Source organism: Chiloscyllium plagiosum, chromosome 38, assembly GCF_004010195.1.
Source record: "Chiloscyllium plagiosum isolate BGI_BamShark_2017 chromosome 38, ASM401019v2, whole genome shotgun sequence".
NCBI classification, from domain to species: domain Eukaryota; kingdom Metazoa; phylum Chordata; class Chondrichthyes; order Orectolobiformes; family Hemiscylliidae; genus Chiloscyllium; species Chiloscyllium plagiosum.
The window spans coordinates 29,531,889-29,548,835 of record NC_057747.1 but is presented as its reverse complement, the minus strand read 5'-3'; the positions used below and the strand labels follow the sequence as shown (position 1 = coordinate 29,548,835).

The 16,947-nt window shown below is 39.7% G+C and overlaps 1 protein-coding gene across 4 annotated transcripts in view; it reads left to right on the top strand.

The window, feature by feature from the left end:
• The window catches only part of LOC122541951 (wings apart-like protein homolog), a 207,240-nt gene extending 195,492 nt beyond the window's left edge, over window positions 1-11,748 (top strand). For all 4 annotated transcript variants that reach the window (XM_043679245.1, XM_043679244.1, XM_043679247.1 and 1 more), the window contains 3 exons: window positions 1,946-2,034; window positions 2,682-2,777; window positions 5,531-11,748. In XM_043679245.1, the coding sequence (XP_043535180.1) occupies window positions 1,946-2,034; window positions 2,682-2,777; window positions 5,531-5,596 (251 nt within the window). In that variant the 3' untranslated portion in view covers window positions 5,597-11,748. The remainder of the gene's footprint in view (window positions 1-1,945; window positions 2,035-2,681; window positions 2,778-5,530) is intronic.
• Window positions 11,749-16,947: the final 5,199 nt, after the last annotated feature.

Genomic DNA, 16,947 nt, shown 5'->3' with positions numbered 1-16,947 from the left:
CCAGAATTGCACGCAATATTCCAACAATGGCCTAACCAATGTCCTGTACAGCCGCAGCATGACCTCCCAACTCCTGTACACGGGACTCTGATCAATAAAGGAAAGCATACCATCTGATCCTAGAATGAACCATGACTCGATGGATCATCTGTTGTGTGTATGGTGCTGGAAAAGCACAGCATGTCAGGCAGCATTGAAGGAGCAGGAGAAATTGACGTTTTGGGCATAAGCCCTTCATCAGGACTCCTGATCAAGGGCTTAGGCCTGAAATGTAGATTTCTCCTGCTCCTCTGATACTGCATGACCTGTTGTGCTTTACCAGCACTACACTCTCGACTCTGATCTCCAGCATCTGCAGTCCTCACTTTCTCCTCCTTGACAGATCATTTTATAACAAATCATTAATAAGGTGGTTAGTTACTGACACATTTTCACACAAGGCTGCCAATTGTCTTTAATAATGGAAGTTTGAGGCAAAAGAAGAAATACAATTTATTTAAATGTAGAAGATGGCTATATTGATCTTTAAAAATAGCAAAACAAAGTTTTAACCTGTTTCCTGACACTAGCTATTAGAGGCTCGAGTCCAGAGAAACTAAAAATCCTATTTCAATTCTTAAGTTTCTGCCTCGCTAACTTGCTACAATTTCTTTCTCATTGACTGTGGACACAATTTGATGAATCCTTTCCAAATGTACCAACATGAACTTTTCATATATCTGAGAGCCTAAACTTTCTCAGTTCTAATAAAGGCCATGAAAATGGATCCACATTGATTGTTACCTTATTGCCCAAACTCAGGACTTTGAGCTGTGTCCTTCGTTAGGCACTACTTTTTCAGATTATAGTTTATTTTGTGTTCTCTGGCCATGATTTGAGGGTGACCTTTATAAACCTTAGAGAGCTTTCCATAATTATGATGGTCATGGATAGAGTAAATAGCCATGGTCTTTTCCCTGGGTTGGGGGAGTCCGGAACTAGAGTGCATAGCTTTAAGGTGAGAGGGGAAAGATTTAAAAGAGACATAAGGAGCAATTTTTCCACGCAAAAAGTGCTATGTGAATGGAATGAGCTTCCAGAGGAAGTGGTGGAGGCTGGTACAGTTACAACATTTAAAAGGCATCTGGATGGGTATATGAATAGGAAGGGTTTAGAGGGATATGGGCCAAGTGCATATGGCAAATGGGACTGGATGAAGTCAGAGTATCTGGTCAGCATGGACAAGTTGGACAGAAGGGTCTGTTTCTGTGCTGTACATCTCTATGACTAACCAAATTTCGAACCAAATTATTCTGGTTGGACGTTTTACCAACTAAAACTGTTTTGACGTGACTTGTTTAATGTACTGCCCTGAATTCCATCTAGGAGACAAATTAAATTTCCTTCAGATCTCAACACTGGTGTCTCCTGCATTAAAAATGTACTCAACCCTAGATTCTTGTGAACTTTTTATTTGCCTGCCTATGATAGAGTCATGCAACATGGAAACAGACCCTCTGGTCAGCTCATCTGCGCTGACTCGATATCCCAATCTAACCTAACATCTTTCCAGTAACACGAAGGATCCACTGTTGTCTGCTTTAAGACCATATGCTAGATTTAGGCAATATTTCAAAGAGACTCTGACTTTTTTTTTAAGAAAACCTTTCAGAGAATTAACCAACACTTTTTCCACCTCTAAGATAAATTAATCTATATTGCACATAAATTTTACACCTTCTTATCACTGGAAATTCTCTCCACATCTACAGGATTAGTCTGATCAGCTTTATCTACTTTGCTTGCAGTTGTTTACTTTAATGTTTTGGCACCTTTATTTGAAATCTAAAGATCTTTACTTCTTTACCCTTGCCCCTCAACATTCTCACTTGTGCTTCCCCCAGATCCAGCAGCACAAGTGCACATTGGTGAAAAGTATCCATGTAAATTGTATTTTCTTTTGCAGCCTTGCAGCATGCTGGCAAGCACATGGAGGACTGCATCGTGGCCTCTTACACAGCACTGCTTCTCGGCTGCCTCTGTCAAGAAAGTCCAGTGAGTAACAGCATCACCCTCCAGAGATAGTTTTGAGCTTTGTAATTTTTTTAAAAACTTAAATGGGCTATTCTGCCATGATGTGTGGAGTGTGCAACAAACTTGTGCCTTTATTTGGGGGCAGTAGTCAGTAATTACATTTGCCATCTTGTTTGTACAGATTTTGGGTCCAGTTCTGTCGTGTTGCCTGGACAGCGTTGACAGGCTGTTCATTAGTATCTTGGCCCCCTCTGACATCCGATGCCCACAGTCAGTCAGACCTGGTGCAATTCACAGTAGTCATGTTCTGAATTGATTCACTGAAACATTTATAAGATGTGATAATTCTCATTACACTTTCCTGACTTTTTCTTTCGATTCCTTTGCTATTAGAAGTTGAATATTCTGAATGACCCAGTGTCGACAGGCCTTTGTGATAAAGAACTTCACACATTCACTTCCCCAAAAGAAATTTGTCGTCCTCTCTATCCTAACTGGACACCCCATATTCTGAGATTATGCTTCTACTCCTAGGCCTTCCCAAACAGAAAAGACTGTCAAGTCCCCTAAGAATGACCAAGAAGTTTACCAATTATAGAAGTGCAATCTGCCTAGCCTCTCTATACCTAACACTGCCCTGAATCTTATTGGAGTCTTTGTTCTTATAGGTGAATGTCACAACTGTGAGGGAGCTTTTACCTGAAGGAGATTTCTCAATTATGACTGAGATGTTGCATAAATTTTTGAATTTCATGAATCTTACGGTAAGTCACAGTTGTTCAAGTGATAGTGGCAGATTTTCATTTTGGTGTTGTTGGAAATTGGTGCCCTTTCGTGTGAAGCTCAAAAGTGTTTGAATCTGGAATATATCCAGAGATGTGAAATGCTACCCTTGTTTTCTGTGCCTCTTATCACTATCACAGCTGTATAGCAGACATTGTTAACTAAACCTTGGTAGACCATAATGGTATGTGAATTAGAAGCAGAGGAGGCCATTTAGCCCCTCGAGTCTACAGTGTCGTTCAATAAGGTCATGTCTGATATGATTGCAGACCTAATTCAGGAGAATGATGGCCAAAATTCCCATTAAGCAGCAGTTATTTTTGTATCTTCTGAGTTTTTTGTCTTTATTACATTAGCAGGAAAATCTCCTTGCCAAACAAGTGGCACTTTTTGCCAGGACTCTAATGTCAAATGTTTTGGTAATGTGGTCAGTTACCCAGTGAAGGGGGACGAGTGGTCGGTTAGTGAGCTGGAAGTGAAGGTTGATATTTCACTTCATTAGTACTCTCCCTCTCATCCTTAATCATTTCGGTTGGGTTTCAAAAGATTAAGCAGCAAGATCTTCTGATAGCCATAACTTTGTACTGGAGTTAGTATCAATTGCCCCAAAAATCAAATATAATTCATAAGCTGGGATTTTCAACTTATTATTTAAAGGTTGAAAGATTTCAGAAATACTAATGCCTATTAACAGAGGCTAGATATTGATTAGAATAAATGCATCTGTTCGAGCAGCCAGTTCTAGAGATTGTGATTAAGATGCTGCATTCAAACAATTACTAAAGAGTGTTTTCGCCTCCTGTTCAACTCCAGGTGATATTCTGGCATGATGGGTCATACAGCTTCCTTCATTGTCTTCACCTTAAGAATCAAATCTGTATCCCAGTGAAGCTGCATTTAGACAGTGCAGCAAGAGAAGCTCCATAATGACTGGGAGACAATGTGTGTCAAGGTTTCTAGGTGACTCTGATCAACAAGAGTAAATCAATTTACTACTGTGTACCGATACATCACAAATCAGTTTATGGAACATGAGAAATAGGAGCAAGATTGTGATGTAGTGGTCAGTGAAGAAGGTTATCTCAGATTACAAAAAGATCGTAATCGATTGAGTCAGTGGGCTGAAGTAGTGGGCGGCATGGTGGCACAGTGGTTAGCACTGCTGCCTCACAGCGCCAGAGACCCGGGTTCAATTCCCGACTCAGGCGACTGACTGTGTGGAGTTTGCACATTCTCCCCGTGTCTGCGTGGGTTTCCTCCGGGTGCTCCGGTTTCCTCCCACAGTCACAAAGATGTGCGGGTTAGGTGAATTGGCCATGCTAAATTGCCCGTAGTGTTAGGTTAAAAGGGGTAAATGTAGGGGTATGGGTGGGTTGCGCTTCGGCGGGTCGGTGTGGACTTGTTGGGCCGAAGGGCCTGTTTCCACACTGTAAGTAACCTAATCTAATCTAATCTAAAAAAGAATGGCAGATGGAGTTCAATTTGGATAAATGTGTGATATTGCATTTTGGTAGAACAAGCAAAGCTAAAAAGCCTATACAATGAAAAATAGGGCTTTGGGTGGTGTTGTCGAACAGAAAGACCTAGGATTAGGTACATAATTCTTTGAAGTTTGCATTGCATAAGATAGGGTGGTTAAGAAGGTGGTTAACATGCTTGCCTTCATTGCTCAGGCCTTTTGAGTATAGGAGATGGAGCATTGTGTTGCGGTTGTGCAGCATGTTTGTGAGGCTTTGTCTGGAGTTCTGTGTCCAGTTCTGGTCTCCTTGTTACAAGAAGGATGTTATTAAGCTGGAAAGGATTTAGAAGAGGTTTACTAGGATGTTGCCAGGAACGGAGGGTTTGAGTTATAAGGAAAGGCGGGATAGGCTGTGACTTTCTTTCACTGGAGCGTAGGAGGTTGAGAGGTGTAGATAAGGTGAATGACAGGTGTCTTTTTCCAGAGGATGGGGGAATGCAAGACCATGGGGGATAATTTTAAGGTGGGAGGAGAAAGATTTAGAAAAGACATGGTGGAAATTGTTTATACAGTATGGTTTGTGTGTGGAATGAATTTCCAGAGGAAGTGGTACATGTGGGTACAGTTACAACATTTAAAAGACATTTAGATAAGTTCATGCATAGGAAAGGTTTGGAGGGCTGTGAGCCAACGCAGGCAGGTGGGACTAGTTTAGTTTGGGATTGTGGTCAGCATAGATTGGTTGGACCGGAGGGTCTGTTTCTGTGCTTTTTTATGCTCTAACAGGACTAAGACACTCAGCCCCACATGCCTGCTCAGCCATTCATTAAGATCATGGGGGCTAATTGTGGACCTGACTTCACTTTCTTGCCTGTTCTTGTCACCCTTGACTTCCCTGGTCAATCAAAAAGCTGTCTGACCCAGTCTTAATTGCTCTCTGCAGAAGAATTCTGTGCATCACTGACCCTTTAAGTGGAAAATCTGATTCTTGATAAAGGAAATTCTAAAAATGCCCTTGAAGTGGGTTTCACCAAAGTGCTACCAAGTTTCCTAGACTAATGTCTTGATGAATATAACAACTGTATAGATTTAATTTTGTGCATTTTACAGCTAAAATTACTGCCACAATATCCTCCCAATATTTTTTTGTATCTTAAATGTTACAGTCAAATAGAACAGGTTTGTTATGAGAATGTGGAGTCTCTTACAAATAACTATGTATTGGTCAACAGCCTGAAATTGATCACCATGTGTCTTCTGTTTCCTCTCCTTTAGTGTGCTGTGGGAACGACAGGACAGAAGTCCATCTCTCGAGTGATTGAATATTTGGATCACTGCTAAAGGACAATGAGCTTGTGCTGCTGTGCCCTGTCCCTTGGAGTTAACCCCTCTGTCACCAACCAGTTCTTGTGGACAGAACCTGGTCTTTCTCCTCTCCTCCTCTTTCCTCTTCTCCTCCCCAGCAGTCCCAAAAAAGCACCCCTTTCCCAAATGAGGAAAGCTCCAAAGGAATCCCACACCTGCTTTGTCAGTGACTTTGCTTCTGAAGGAAACTATGGCCATTGCATAGTCTGACCAAACCAAGCAGAGCTTGACTGAATTAGCCAGATCTGTCTGGTTGAGTGAAATGAGGCAAAGGCAGATCTGAGGATGAATGGCATGTGCTTTGTTTAGTTTCTGGGATAGATGTGAGGTTTGCAATATCGGCCTAATTATCCCATATCCATGCAGGGTTACAATCATCCTGTTATTTTGATCTGGAGATCCTGCAAGGTCAATCTTCAAAATATAACTAATGACCTTGTCATCTGACAATGTCGTCCTTTTTCATTCATCAAATGTTATGTTACTAGTGTGGCTATGGAATAAGTCTTGCACCACATGTTTTTGTATGGTTACCTCATTAATGCAGACGCTGTGTATGGTAACCCCTGTTATGAATATGAAGTGGTGCTGGCTTGACAGCAAATTCTGCCGCCACCAGAAATGTGTCTCAACCCTCTGGAATGGTTATTTGCTTTACTACAAGCTGAACAGATCAAGCTGGTTACATTTTGACTCATGGTCTATATATAGAGTTGTTTAATACAGAATATATAATTATTATAAAAGTTGATGAGACTAGTTTAATCCCCTGGTCTGTTTAGCTTGTACTAAAATGAATGGCTTGTATTAAACTGTCAATGGTAATCTGGATTGGTCAGGAATACTGTTACATTACTTATTGGATGTGATTTTTCAGTTAAAATGGTATTTATCCTAAAGTAAGATCATGTCCAAGTTCAGTTGGAAAAACATAGCAGCTGTGACTCATTCCCATTTGGTATTCAGTTACCAAGGACTGGAGAATCAATGGGGCCATGGAAAAATGTACAAACAAGATTCCTGATTCAGGATCACTGTGAGAATGCTGCTGAAATATCAACTTCTATCCTTCAATATTTAGTTGCCAAGTTTGGATTGTGACTCGTCTTTGCTTCCACTTTGGAAATGTTGCTTCCCTGAGCTGTTTGAGTCTGACTACGTTAACATCACTGAAAGCCATCCAGAAACAACTGCGAGTTCAAACACTGGAGTAAAACCATGTTGATTTTCTTCTTCAGAAATATTTTCTCTAATGGAGAAAATTCCTGTTTGCAATTGTATCAAGTCCAGGAAATGGTCAAAACTGGAGAGGAAAAAGCACTGGTATGAGGAATGCAAATTAAGGTTCTTGATTTCTTTAATAAATTGAGTTTCACTGAAAATTATATTTCCTTTAGAGAATTGACTTGAGACCATGGCTGGTGAAAACTGATCTTGTTGAATGAATTTTTTCGGAGGAGGAATTTCACCTCGTAGATTGATATTTTAGGACACAGGACAATCTTGAAGATGGAAGTGATAGTCATCAGCATGTGCCTTCTCTACTATCACTCAATTCTCTCTTCTGTTTCTCTCCTGAATTTAGATAATAACAAGTTCACAATACAGGCTCTTCACAACCCAGGAGACAGTTGAGAGCATAGATGCACCTTAATTTTCCGATCAAACTGATATAGTAAGGAGAGGTGTTGCAGGGTATGCAGTGGAGTTGAATTGTCGTCTGTGGTAGATATACCAATAGCCATGTTGAAATTTTTGCATGGTTTATTCTGAAGTTAATGGCTTTCTTTCTACAAGATTTAAATAACAAATTCCCATCCGTCCTTAAGGCTGTAATGTTCACCATTAAATAAATTCCTCCATTTGCAGCGATCAAGTGTTAAGCAGCATTTAAGTTCTTGATTTGGGACAAACCTAAATTGACAGACATCCGTCTATCGTCATATGAGATGGTTAGTGCTATAAAAGCTGATAGTTCTGTTTGTCAGCCCCTAGCCACCTTTACCAAATTGTTTTAATTGATCAACCTTCTAGATTGTAACCGGTTTGATTTTGACACTGACAGAAACAAATTGGACTATTAAACAAGGCAAATTTGAAGGCAAGCTTGGTGCAAAAATCAACAGATGATTCTTCCCTGGTATTTGCTTCAGAATGTAAGTAGTGACGTGGGAGATTACCATTTCAGACTCCAAACACACACTCTGTCATCACATGTCGTATGTATGGAAAAATTTTGTTCTGACTCAATTCTGAGATTATATCTACATTTCTACTTTCAACAGATTGACCCATTTTGCCCCTGCTTAATCTGCATATCCGTTGCAGAAATATCAGCCAGGACCTCCTTTGGGTCTCAGACTGCAGTAGGCACTGAATGCTGATGTAGGTGAGGCATAGAAAATGTGTAGTGGATTTTGGATTCTGTTCTTGTGGTGAGTCTTTCCGATGAGATTGATAGCCTGCAGCCTCACCACCTTTAACAAAACTCCATACAAACTTTTAGCCTTGCTGTCCTCATACTGCTAGTAATTCTGGATACAGTGGCCTTTCTGAATAGAAATGCTTTCTCTTTGACATGATTGGAAGGAGCTAGCTGCTATAAGTTGGTGAGATAAGAGCGTGCCATGTTTCCATGCTGACATTTCAGTGTTCTTTGTAAATGATTTAAAGGTATTAATTATTTCATTGTGGAAAAACCAATCACTGAAGAATTGGGATATGCATTTATGAAGTACCTTGACCTCCATGCTGATCAACCCAGTTCAATCCTACCCATGTTGTAAATTTGTTTTAATTTTCTGAAAAAAGTAGGAATTTTAGTTGTCGCTTTTACTGAGTGGGAAGTGTATCAGTAATTCATCTAGCCTTGCAGTATCTGGATTTTTAATGGTGATTAATAATTGATAATCAACAGTAACAGAAAAGAAGACAAATTGTTTTGCAAATTGCTGAGAGCCTGGTATATATTTGACCAGAGATTTTCGTCCTCTCCCAGTGACTACAGTTGATATGAATTAAAAGCTGGTACAACATTTTAACCTTGGGAACAAGTTAAAACCAAGCCAAGACCAATGGGGCACACATTCAAGACTGATTCTGCCTTCCAGGTTACTATGAGCATTTATTTCTGTATGTGGCCCTCTCAAGTAAATGTTGCAAAAAGCTGCTCATAACTTAGCAACAAATTGGCTTTGGATGCAACTTCTTTGATAAAGGAAGTTGGTTGGACAAGTGGAAATGTCCAATTCCTGTGCAATAGGGAATGCGCTTGAAATTGGAATAAAGGTAAAAATGTGGAAGTAGAATTGAGTTTATTTTGACTTTCCTTAACGGTTGCTGACCTGTGTCGTCTCCATTTTGATGATGTACGCCAAAAAGTGCTGAAGTGTTCCATTCCTCCAGTGACATCTCACCCGAAAGCACGGGAACGTTTCTTCTTAAATTTTCATCTAAAACTATCAAATCACCTACTGGAGATCTTTGGTGAGGCAATGCGGCAATTCTCAAACCTTCTAGAACTTGACTCTACATCTCTGAGCCAGATCTTTTCACTGCTGTTTAATCAATCTTCAACTTCTGATAACATCTAAGGCTGGCTGTGAAGCTTTACCTCTCTATGGCTGTTGGTCAGGAAGGTTATTTTATTCAGGACCGTAAGAACTATGCAGATAATATATCACAATTTATGTTCCTTTCTCCATGCTTCCCAATCTGTTTTGCTTCGTGTCTTTATTTTCAGCTAATCATAAGTCTCCAGTGCTATTCTTGTGGCTTGCATTGTTACTGCTCATTATCAAGCTTGGGAGATCTGTGAAGAATACTCTACAAATCCTATTTATTGCCCTGTCTTTTTGACAGGTGAGTGTATATTCTGTGCTCAATATCTATCATCAGCTGTCTGGACTGAACTTGCACTAGTTAAAAGTCACAATTTATCCAAGTCAACTGGATGGTCTGCTTTATTAACTTATTATCTCTTTTAAAAGGATCTATTCCTACTTGTCTAATTTCACAACAGATTGAAGGTCAGGAGGGATATGTTTTCAAACCTGTAATCAGCTTCTGGCCAAGGAGGTGGAGCAACATTGCCAGTCCTTGAGTAACTTAACAGTTAGATGGATTGGTCTTATGTCCAGGTCTTGTTTGATTCAAAACAGGCGCACATGGGATCAAGGCAGAGGCGTTTAACACTGTCTTGCATTTTTTTTTAGTGAGTGTTTTAAAGTTGCCTTGTCTAATTCCAGCCATGTCAGTAACATCTTCCATGAACAGCCCACTTATTGCTGCTTTTCTTCACTGCTGTCCATGTTTCTTGATAAAATATTTCCTGATTTTGTACAGGTGATCACAACTTGACCTTGACTAATCTAGATTTAAGTTGCATAGTGCTGGCTTGACTGTTACATGTACATTTCTGTTTGTGCAGTGCATCTGTGTTAGTGAAGCCATTGGGTATTTAGTGAGGGAATGAAGCATCCTTTACAGCATTTGCTGAAGCAGTTTCTGACTTTTTCTTCAATGATTGCTTGGAGACCAACTCTGAGGTTTCAACTGTCCTGTAACTCACAGTTTACTTCAGCTGTGTTAGCAGATGTTCAACATTCATGGTGTTTCTTCCAGGATTCAGCATGACATGACTCTTATTTTAAGCAATACACTGATCACATTGTGTACGTGTATGCAATGTTCCTTACCCTAGTTATAAAAGTAAATTGTGCTGTTTGTTTTAAATGCCATGGCTGCTCCAGACTGCTTGTGATGAGGTCACAGCCTTACTTGCATTTCACCTTGAGTTAGTTCTTCAAATCTGTGAACAGTTTGAACGCAGTTTCTATCATTGTTCTTGACTTCTTGTGAATGTTGGTCTCTGGTCATCCAGATGTTTTTAAGGTTTTATAAATATTTTTTATCAACTGTATTTCTTAAATCAGAGATTTGGCTCTGATACTTTAAAGCCATGTATTATGTCAAGATACTTTTAATAGTTTAAATCAATTGCAATTTTAGTTTAATTTTGCATTGAAGACTACAGATATTTAACACTGGTTCTTTTGAGTGTGTTTCTAATTGCTGCAGCCAGCTTTGGTTTTAGGTAAGTATTGAAATTTTATGTTGTATAGTGCCAGTTATCTTATTCAGTGGTTGTCTTCAGAGAAGCCTATTTTCTAAGTTCGTCATCTGATGGGAATGTTTAAAATCTTGTGATGTCCAAACTTCTTCAGGAAATGTTAATCTATGGAATTGGTTGTACAAAATCCAAATCAATCCAATTGCCACAATTGTGCAGCATTACAGTGCTCCAGTCCTGAACATTGTAACATTGAGTTATTGCTAGGCTTCAAATTAAATGAATTTGGGGGATATGTTGATAAATATTATTGAATTAAAATTTCTATCTGCACTCCATCTCTGATTTTTAAAGTAATGGTCAGTTCATATCTGGGCTCGAAAGAAAGCTTCCTGGTCAAGTGTAGCATTGTCTGACCAGTTCATGCAATTATGGCATAACTGTCTCAATGTCTGCATTTTCTGCCTGTCCCTTGAGTTTTGTCTTCCTACCACTTATCAAATTGGACTATTAAAAGTTGTGCATTTGAGCCTGATTTGCTTGTATGTACACTGGGCAAAAATCTATTTTTATTGTAGATGAATGAAAAGTGCTTCACTCCTTGAGAAAATAGAATCAGGAACGTCAACCTTGAAATGCAGCATTACCTAAATACTGCAATCGAATTGAAAATGACGCGGTCAAATCAAAAACTCTTGTTCAGATTTGCATTGAAACTTTTAATTCTACTTCCTGTGCTGGTAGGTGATCAGACATGGTTTGAATTTACTTCAAATAAAGGAAATCTTGATGTTCAATGAGTTTGGGAACTGAAAAAGATGCTATACATTGGAAGTTGGCTCTAGATTCCTCGTGTCATCCATGAGTAGTTTGATTTAGTGACTTGATTGTTGTTTGCCAGAAGAGCTGGAGATGTCACTTATTTTAACAATTGTTTCACACAATTGCCTTTTTTTCCTTTATCTTTTTCTTGCTTCCCTGCCACTTTGTGGGTAATTTGATGGACAGTGTGGTTGTGTTTCCTTGTTTTGTTGGAATTATCAGTGGTCTGGTGGCATTGGCTTGAGGTTTCTCGGCCACTCCTTTGAACTCCCTACTTTTGATCTTGCTTTGGGAATGGTTGAACCCCATTTGTACTAAAATTCAAAAGAGACACATTTAGTAGCTCAGTCAGTTCTGTCCCTTTCATCTTTGCATTTAGTCTGGTTTTAGAATTGTAATCCTCATCTGTTCAACTTGACTTTTTTTTATAAAAGCTGAACTTATTGTGGGCCGCTAGCCCTTTTACTGTTCGTTTATTTATAGAAGGTTTGGGGTTTTGTAATTACTATATTGGTGGGGATTTATGGACATCAATGCCTTAACGATTGGGCCTTGGAGTATTTATGTAAATTAGAAATATATTGAATATAAAATAAACCAAAGTGGAAAGTTTGGGTTTTCAAATCATTCCAGAAAGAGGGGCGAGCAAGCTCAAATATTCATTGAAAACTTTGACATCCGTTGATAAAACTCAGTGTAGTGTAGTTTTGAAGTGAAAGATGTTGGCAGATTCTGCGAGGTGATATGTTTAAGCTGGTGTTGCCTGCCATGAGGCCAGTGGGTAACCATCTCCACCACAATAGCTGGCTATTAACAACAATGGCTGTTCATGGTTCTACCTATTCACTTCTGTTTTCTACCAGTGAAACTTGGTAAACTGAAGGGAATAGAAGCGATTAGGGTCAGCAGTTGATCCTGTTTTTTTCAGATATTCTAACAGAAATGTTTCAAGTAAAATGCACCAAAGCAGATGATAAAGATGATAAAAATGTTGTTAGAAACCATTGTAACCTGATCATGAGTATTCAGCCTCCAATTAATGGAATCATTCCAATACCCATTTTCCTCAAATTTATTGTTTGTTAAAGCTTTATTAACTGTTCTATTTCCAAGGTGTTTACAATTTTGAATTTGCCTGCAACAAAAGGCATGCAGTAAACTGTTGTCCTTGAAAATATGCACAAACTTTATATGGTAGTTATCATACCTGCATTGCTCATTGATCCAGAACGAGTTGTAATCAGAGCCTTGTTTAAAAAACAAAAGATCTGACCCATCTGCCTGTGTCTTCAACCTTTGTTTATTGATCATGTATGCAACAACTGGAAAGACCATTTTCACTTTCAATACATGCCAATCAGCAAATCTGAAAATTTAAGTTGTTTTGGAAATCTGAATTGGAATCAAAAGTCCCATTTATCAGGATATTCCTGTTTACAAATGGATACAATACATTTGCAATGAGTTGATAACTAAGATAATGTGTCCAATAAATAAATGTTTCTATTAACCACAAATCCATTATGTGGTGTGACATACATTTTTAATACAAAGTAATCTGTGCCTATAAATTAAATTTACAAAACCTGTATGACTCTTCTTTATTGCCTCCTACAGTTGTTAGGCTTAGGGACTTGGACAGTTGTCTCTGGATAAATGCATCCTCACATAAGGGTAGGATCTCTTCATGCCACATATTTCACATGGTTACCTTGTAGAATAACTGATCTACGCAAGATTTTTCTCACTGTCTGGTTTTATTGCTTAACTTGCAAAATGTTTGTGTGAATGCAGCCTTTACTGGAACAGAAGCAGTCGATGCATGCAGTTTGGGAACCTTGAACTGCATGGCATTTCTTGGTTTAAGGTGATAGGGGTTTGGGAACCTGCTGTGTGGTGATGGTGCATAACTGGCAGTTTGGGGAAGGAGAAGAGGCTCATATCAAACATTAAATTGAGACCTAGCCTGTGTTTAAGTCCCCAACAGCCAGATATTGAACATCATTTTGATTAAAAACCGAAAGAACTGTGGATGCAATAAATCAGAAACAAACACAAATTGCTGGAGAAGCTCACAGGTCTGGCAGCATCTCTGAAGAGAAATCAGTTAACTTTTCAGCCTTGTTCTGAGGAAGGGTCACGGGACCCAAAACATTAACTCTGATTTCTCTTCACAGATGCTGCCAGACTTGCTGAGCTTTTCCAGCAACTTGCGTTAGTTTCTGCACATAATTCTGAGTTTGCTTTTCAACCATTTGATATTCAGCAGAAAAATGCTGGAAAGTTTTGTTTATAAAATTGGAGGAGCAGTTAAAACTGGGAAGATCCCCAAAGAGTTTATTCCTCAGCAAGGCCATGTTGATTTTGGCCCTGTGTAACCCCAATCCTGCAATCCAGTCCTCCCGGTTGACAAAAGTTAGAATGGGAGAAACTGCTATTGTGACATTGGGGGATTTTCCTATAGTTTTTAGACTTCCAATATAGCTTATGTATTTGTGCAGCAAATTTCTAATTGAAAATTTCATAGGCTTCTAAATGTGCATTTATCAGGATTCAACTGCCCTTTGGCCTGTTCACCTATTTCAATGTGACAAATGTTTGCTTGTAGTTTTGTGAATAAAGCTGCAACTGCAGTATTTTGCGGTGGAGGTTACTTCTGATGCAGTTCCACATGATATTGCAGCCACTTCCTCCAAGATGCAGTGGCAGCACTCTCTGCACAGTTCCTCATGGAGTTTTCACAGGAGTAAAACTCCAGCATCTACATTTCGATTGTTCTCATTCCATTCAGGTGTAATAATCACATGACTGCAAAGGGTATGCGAGGGCCGAATCAGAATGAGTTTGAAATAAATTTTAAATGACTTTCTGTAAATAATTGTGTAAATATTGACAATTGGAAATTTAGAATGGTAGAAATACTTTTCAGAATCTGATCCTATTTTTATTTTATACAGTATTTCTCAGTTGCAATCTTTCAGAGTAAAAGCCAAATGGCAGGAAATAGAGTTTGTACCAGTTTCATGAAGTATGTCTTTGGTTACTTGTAAATAATTTTAACTCAAATAAAAATTGCTACTTTCAGTACAGTTGATGCTGTAAATTGTTTTCTTGTGCGTATGCTTACTTTTTATAAGCTATGAAAAATATTTGTTCCATCTTAGAGCCAGTGATTTGGTGCATCCAGATTACAACTGTTCTGTTTGGATTGTATTAACTCCAATGTGTTTACCTTTAGATTCAGAAACATTTTTTGGCTGGTAAACCATGTCTGTAGTTGCTACTGAATATGGGATGGGTTGAAATTCTCAGGCCAGCCTCTGCCATCTGGACCAAGTTGTTTTCCCCCAGTAAGTTCCAAGTTCTACAGAAATACTGTCTGCTTTAGTTGCAAAACATTTGTGCCACACAAATGCCAGGCAATGATGATTTCCAATCAGAGACAATCCACTGATGACTCCTTCATATTTAGTGGTGTTACCATCACTGAATCCCTCACTATCAATATCCTGTGGGTTACCACTGACCAGAAACTGAACTGGACCCACCATATGAGGGGGTGGCACAGTGGTTAGGACATAGAACATTACAGTACAGTATAGGCCCTTCGGCCCTCGATGTTGCGCCGACCAGTCATACCAATCTGAAGCCCATCTAACTTACACTATTCCACGTACGTCCATATGCCTGTCCAATGACGACTTAAATGCACTTAAAGTTGGCGAATCTGCGACTGTTGCAGGCAAAGCATTCCATACCCTTACTACTCTGAGTAAAGAAACTACCTCTGACATCTGTCCTATATCTATCACCCCTCAATTTAAAGCTATGCTACCTCGTGCTCGCCGTCACCATACTTGGAAAAAGGCTCTCCCTGTCCGCGCTAACCCTCTGATTATCCTGTATGTCTCTAAGTCACCTCTCAACCTTCTTCTCTCCAACGAAAACAGCCTCATGTCCCTCAGCCTTTCCTCATAAGACCTTCCCTCCATGCCAGGCAACATCCTAGTAAATCTCCTCCGCACCCTTTCCAAAGCTTCCACATCCTTATAATGCGGTGACCAGAACTGTACACAATACTCCAAGTGCGGCCACACCAGAGTTTTGTACAGATGTAGCATAACCTCACGGTTCCGGAATTCGATCCTTCTATTAATAAAAGCTAAAACACTGTATGCCGCCTTAACAACCCTGTCAACCTGGATGGCAACTTTCAAGGATCTATGTACCTGGACACTGAGATCTCTCTGCTCATCTACACCACCAAGAATCTTCCCATTAGCCCAGTACTCTTTATTCCGGTTACTCCGACCAAAGTGAATCACCTCACACTTGTCCGCATTAAACTCCATTTGCCACCTCTCAGCCCAGCTCTGCAGCTTATCTATGTCTCTCTGTAACCTACAACATCCTTCGTCACTATCCACGACTCCACCGACCTCTGTGTCGTCTGCAAATTTACTCACCCACCCTTCTATGCCCTCATCCAGGTCGTTTATAAAATGACGAACAGCAGTGGACCCAACACTGACCCTTGCAGTACACCACTGGTAACTGGACTCCAGTTTGAACATTTCCCAATAACCACCACCCTCTGTCTTCTTTCTGCTCACCAATTACTGATCCAAACTGCTATATCTCCCACAATTCCATTCTTCCTCACTTTGTACAATAGCCTACTGTGGGGAACCTTATTGAACGCCTTGCTGAAATCCATATACACCACATCAACCGGTTTACTCTCATCTACCTGTTTGGTTACCTTCTCAAAGAACTCAATAAGGTTTGTGAGGCATGACCTACCCTTCACAAAACCGTGCTGACTATCCCTAATCAAATTATTCTTTTCTAGATGATTATAAATCCTATCTCTTATAACCTTTTCCAATACTTTACCAACAATTGAGGAAGGATCACTGGTCTATAATTACCAGGGTTGTCTCTACTCCCCTTCTTGAACAGGGGAAACCATATTTGCTATCCTCCAGTCTTCTGGCACTATTCCTGTAGACAATGACGATTTAAAGATCGATGTCAAAGGCTCGCCATCTCCTCCGTGGCTTTCCAGTGGATCCTAGGATAAATCCTAACCGGCCCAGGGGACTTATCTATTTTCACACTCTGCAGGATTTCTAATACCTCTTCCTTGTGAACCTCAATCCCACCTAGTCTAGTAGCCTGTATCTCAGTATTCTCCTTGACAAAATTATTGTTTTCTAGAGTGAATACTGTCGAAAAATATTCATTTAGTGCTTCCCCTATCTCCTGACTCCACACACAACTTCCCACTACTATCCTTGATCGTCCCTAATTTTACTCTAGTCATTCTTTTATTCCTTAAATACCTATAGAAAGTCTTAGGGTTTACCCTGATCCTATCCGCCAACAACTTCTCATGTCTCCTCCTGGCTCTTCTGAGCTCTCTCTTTAGGTC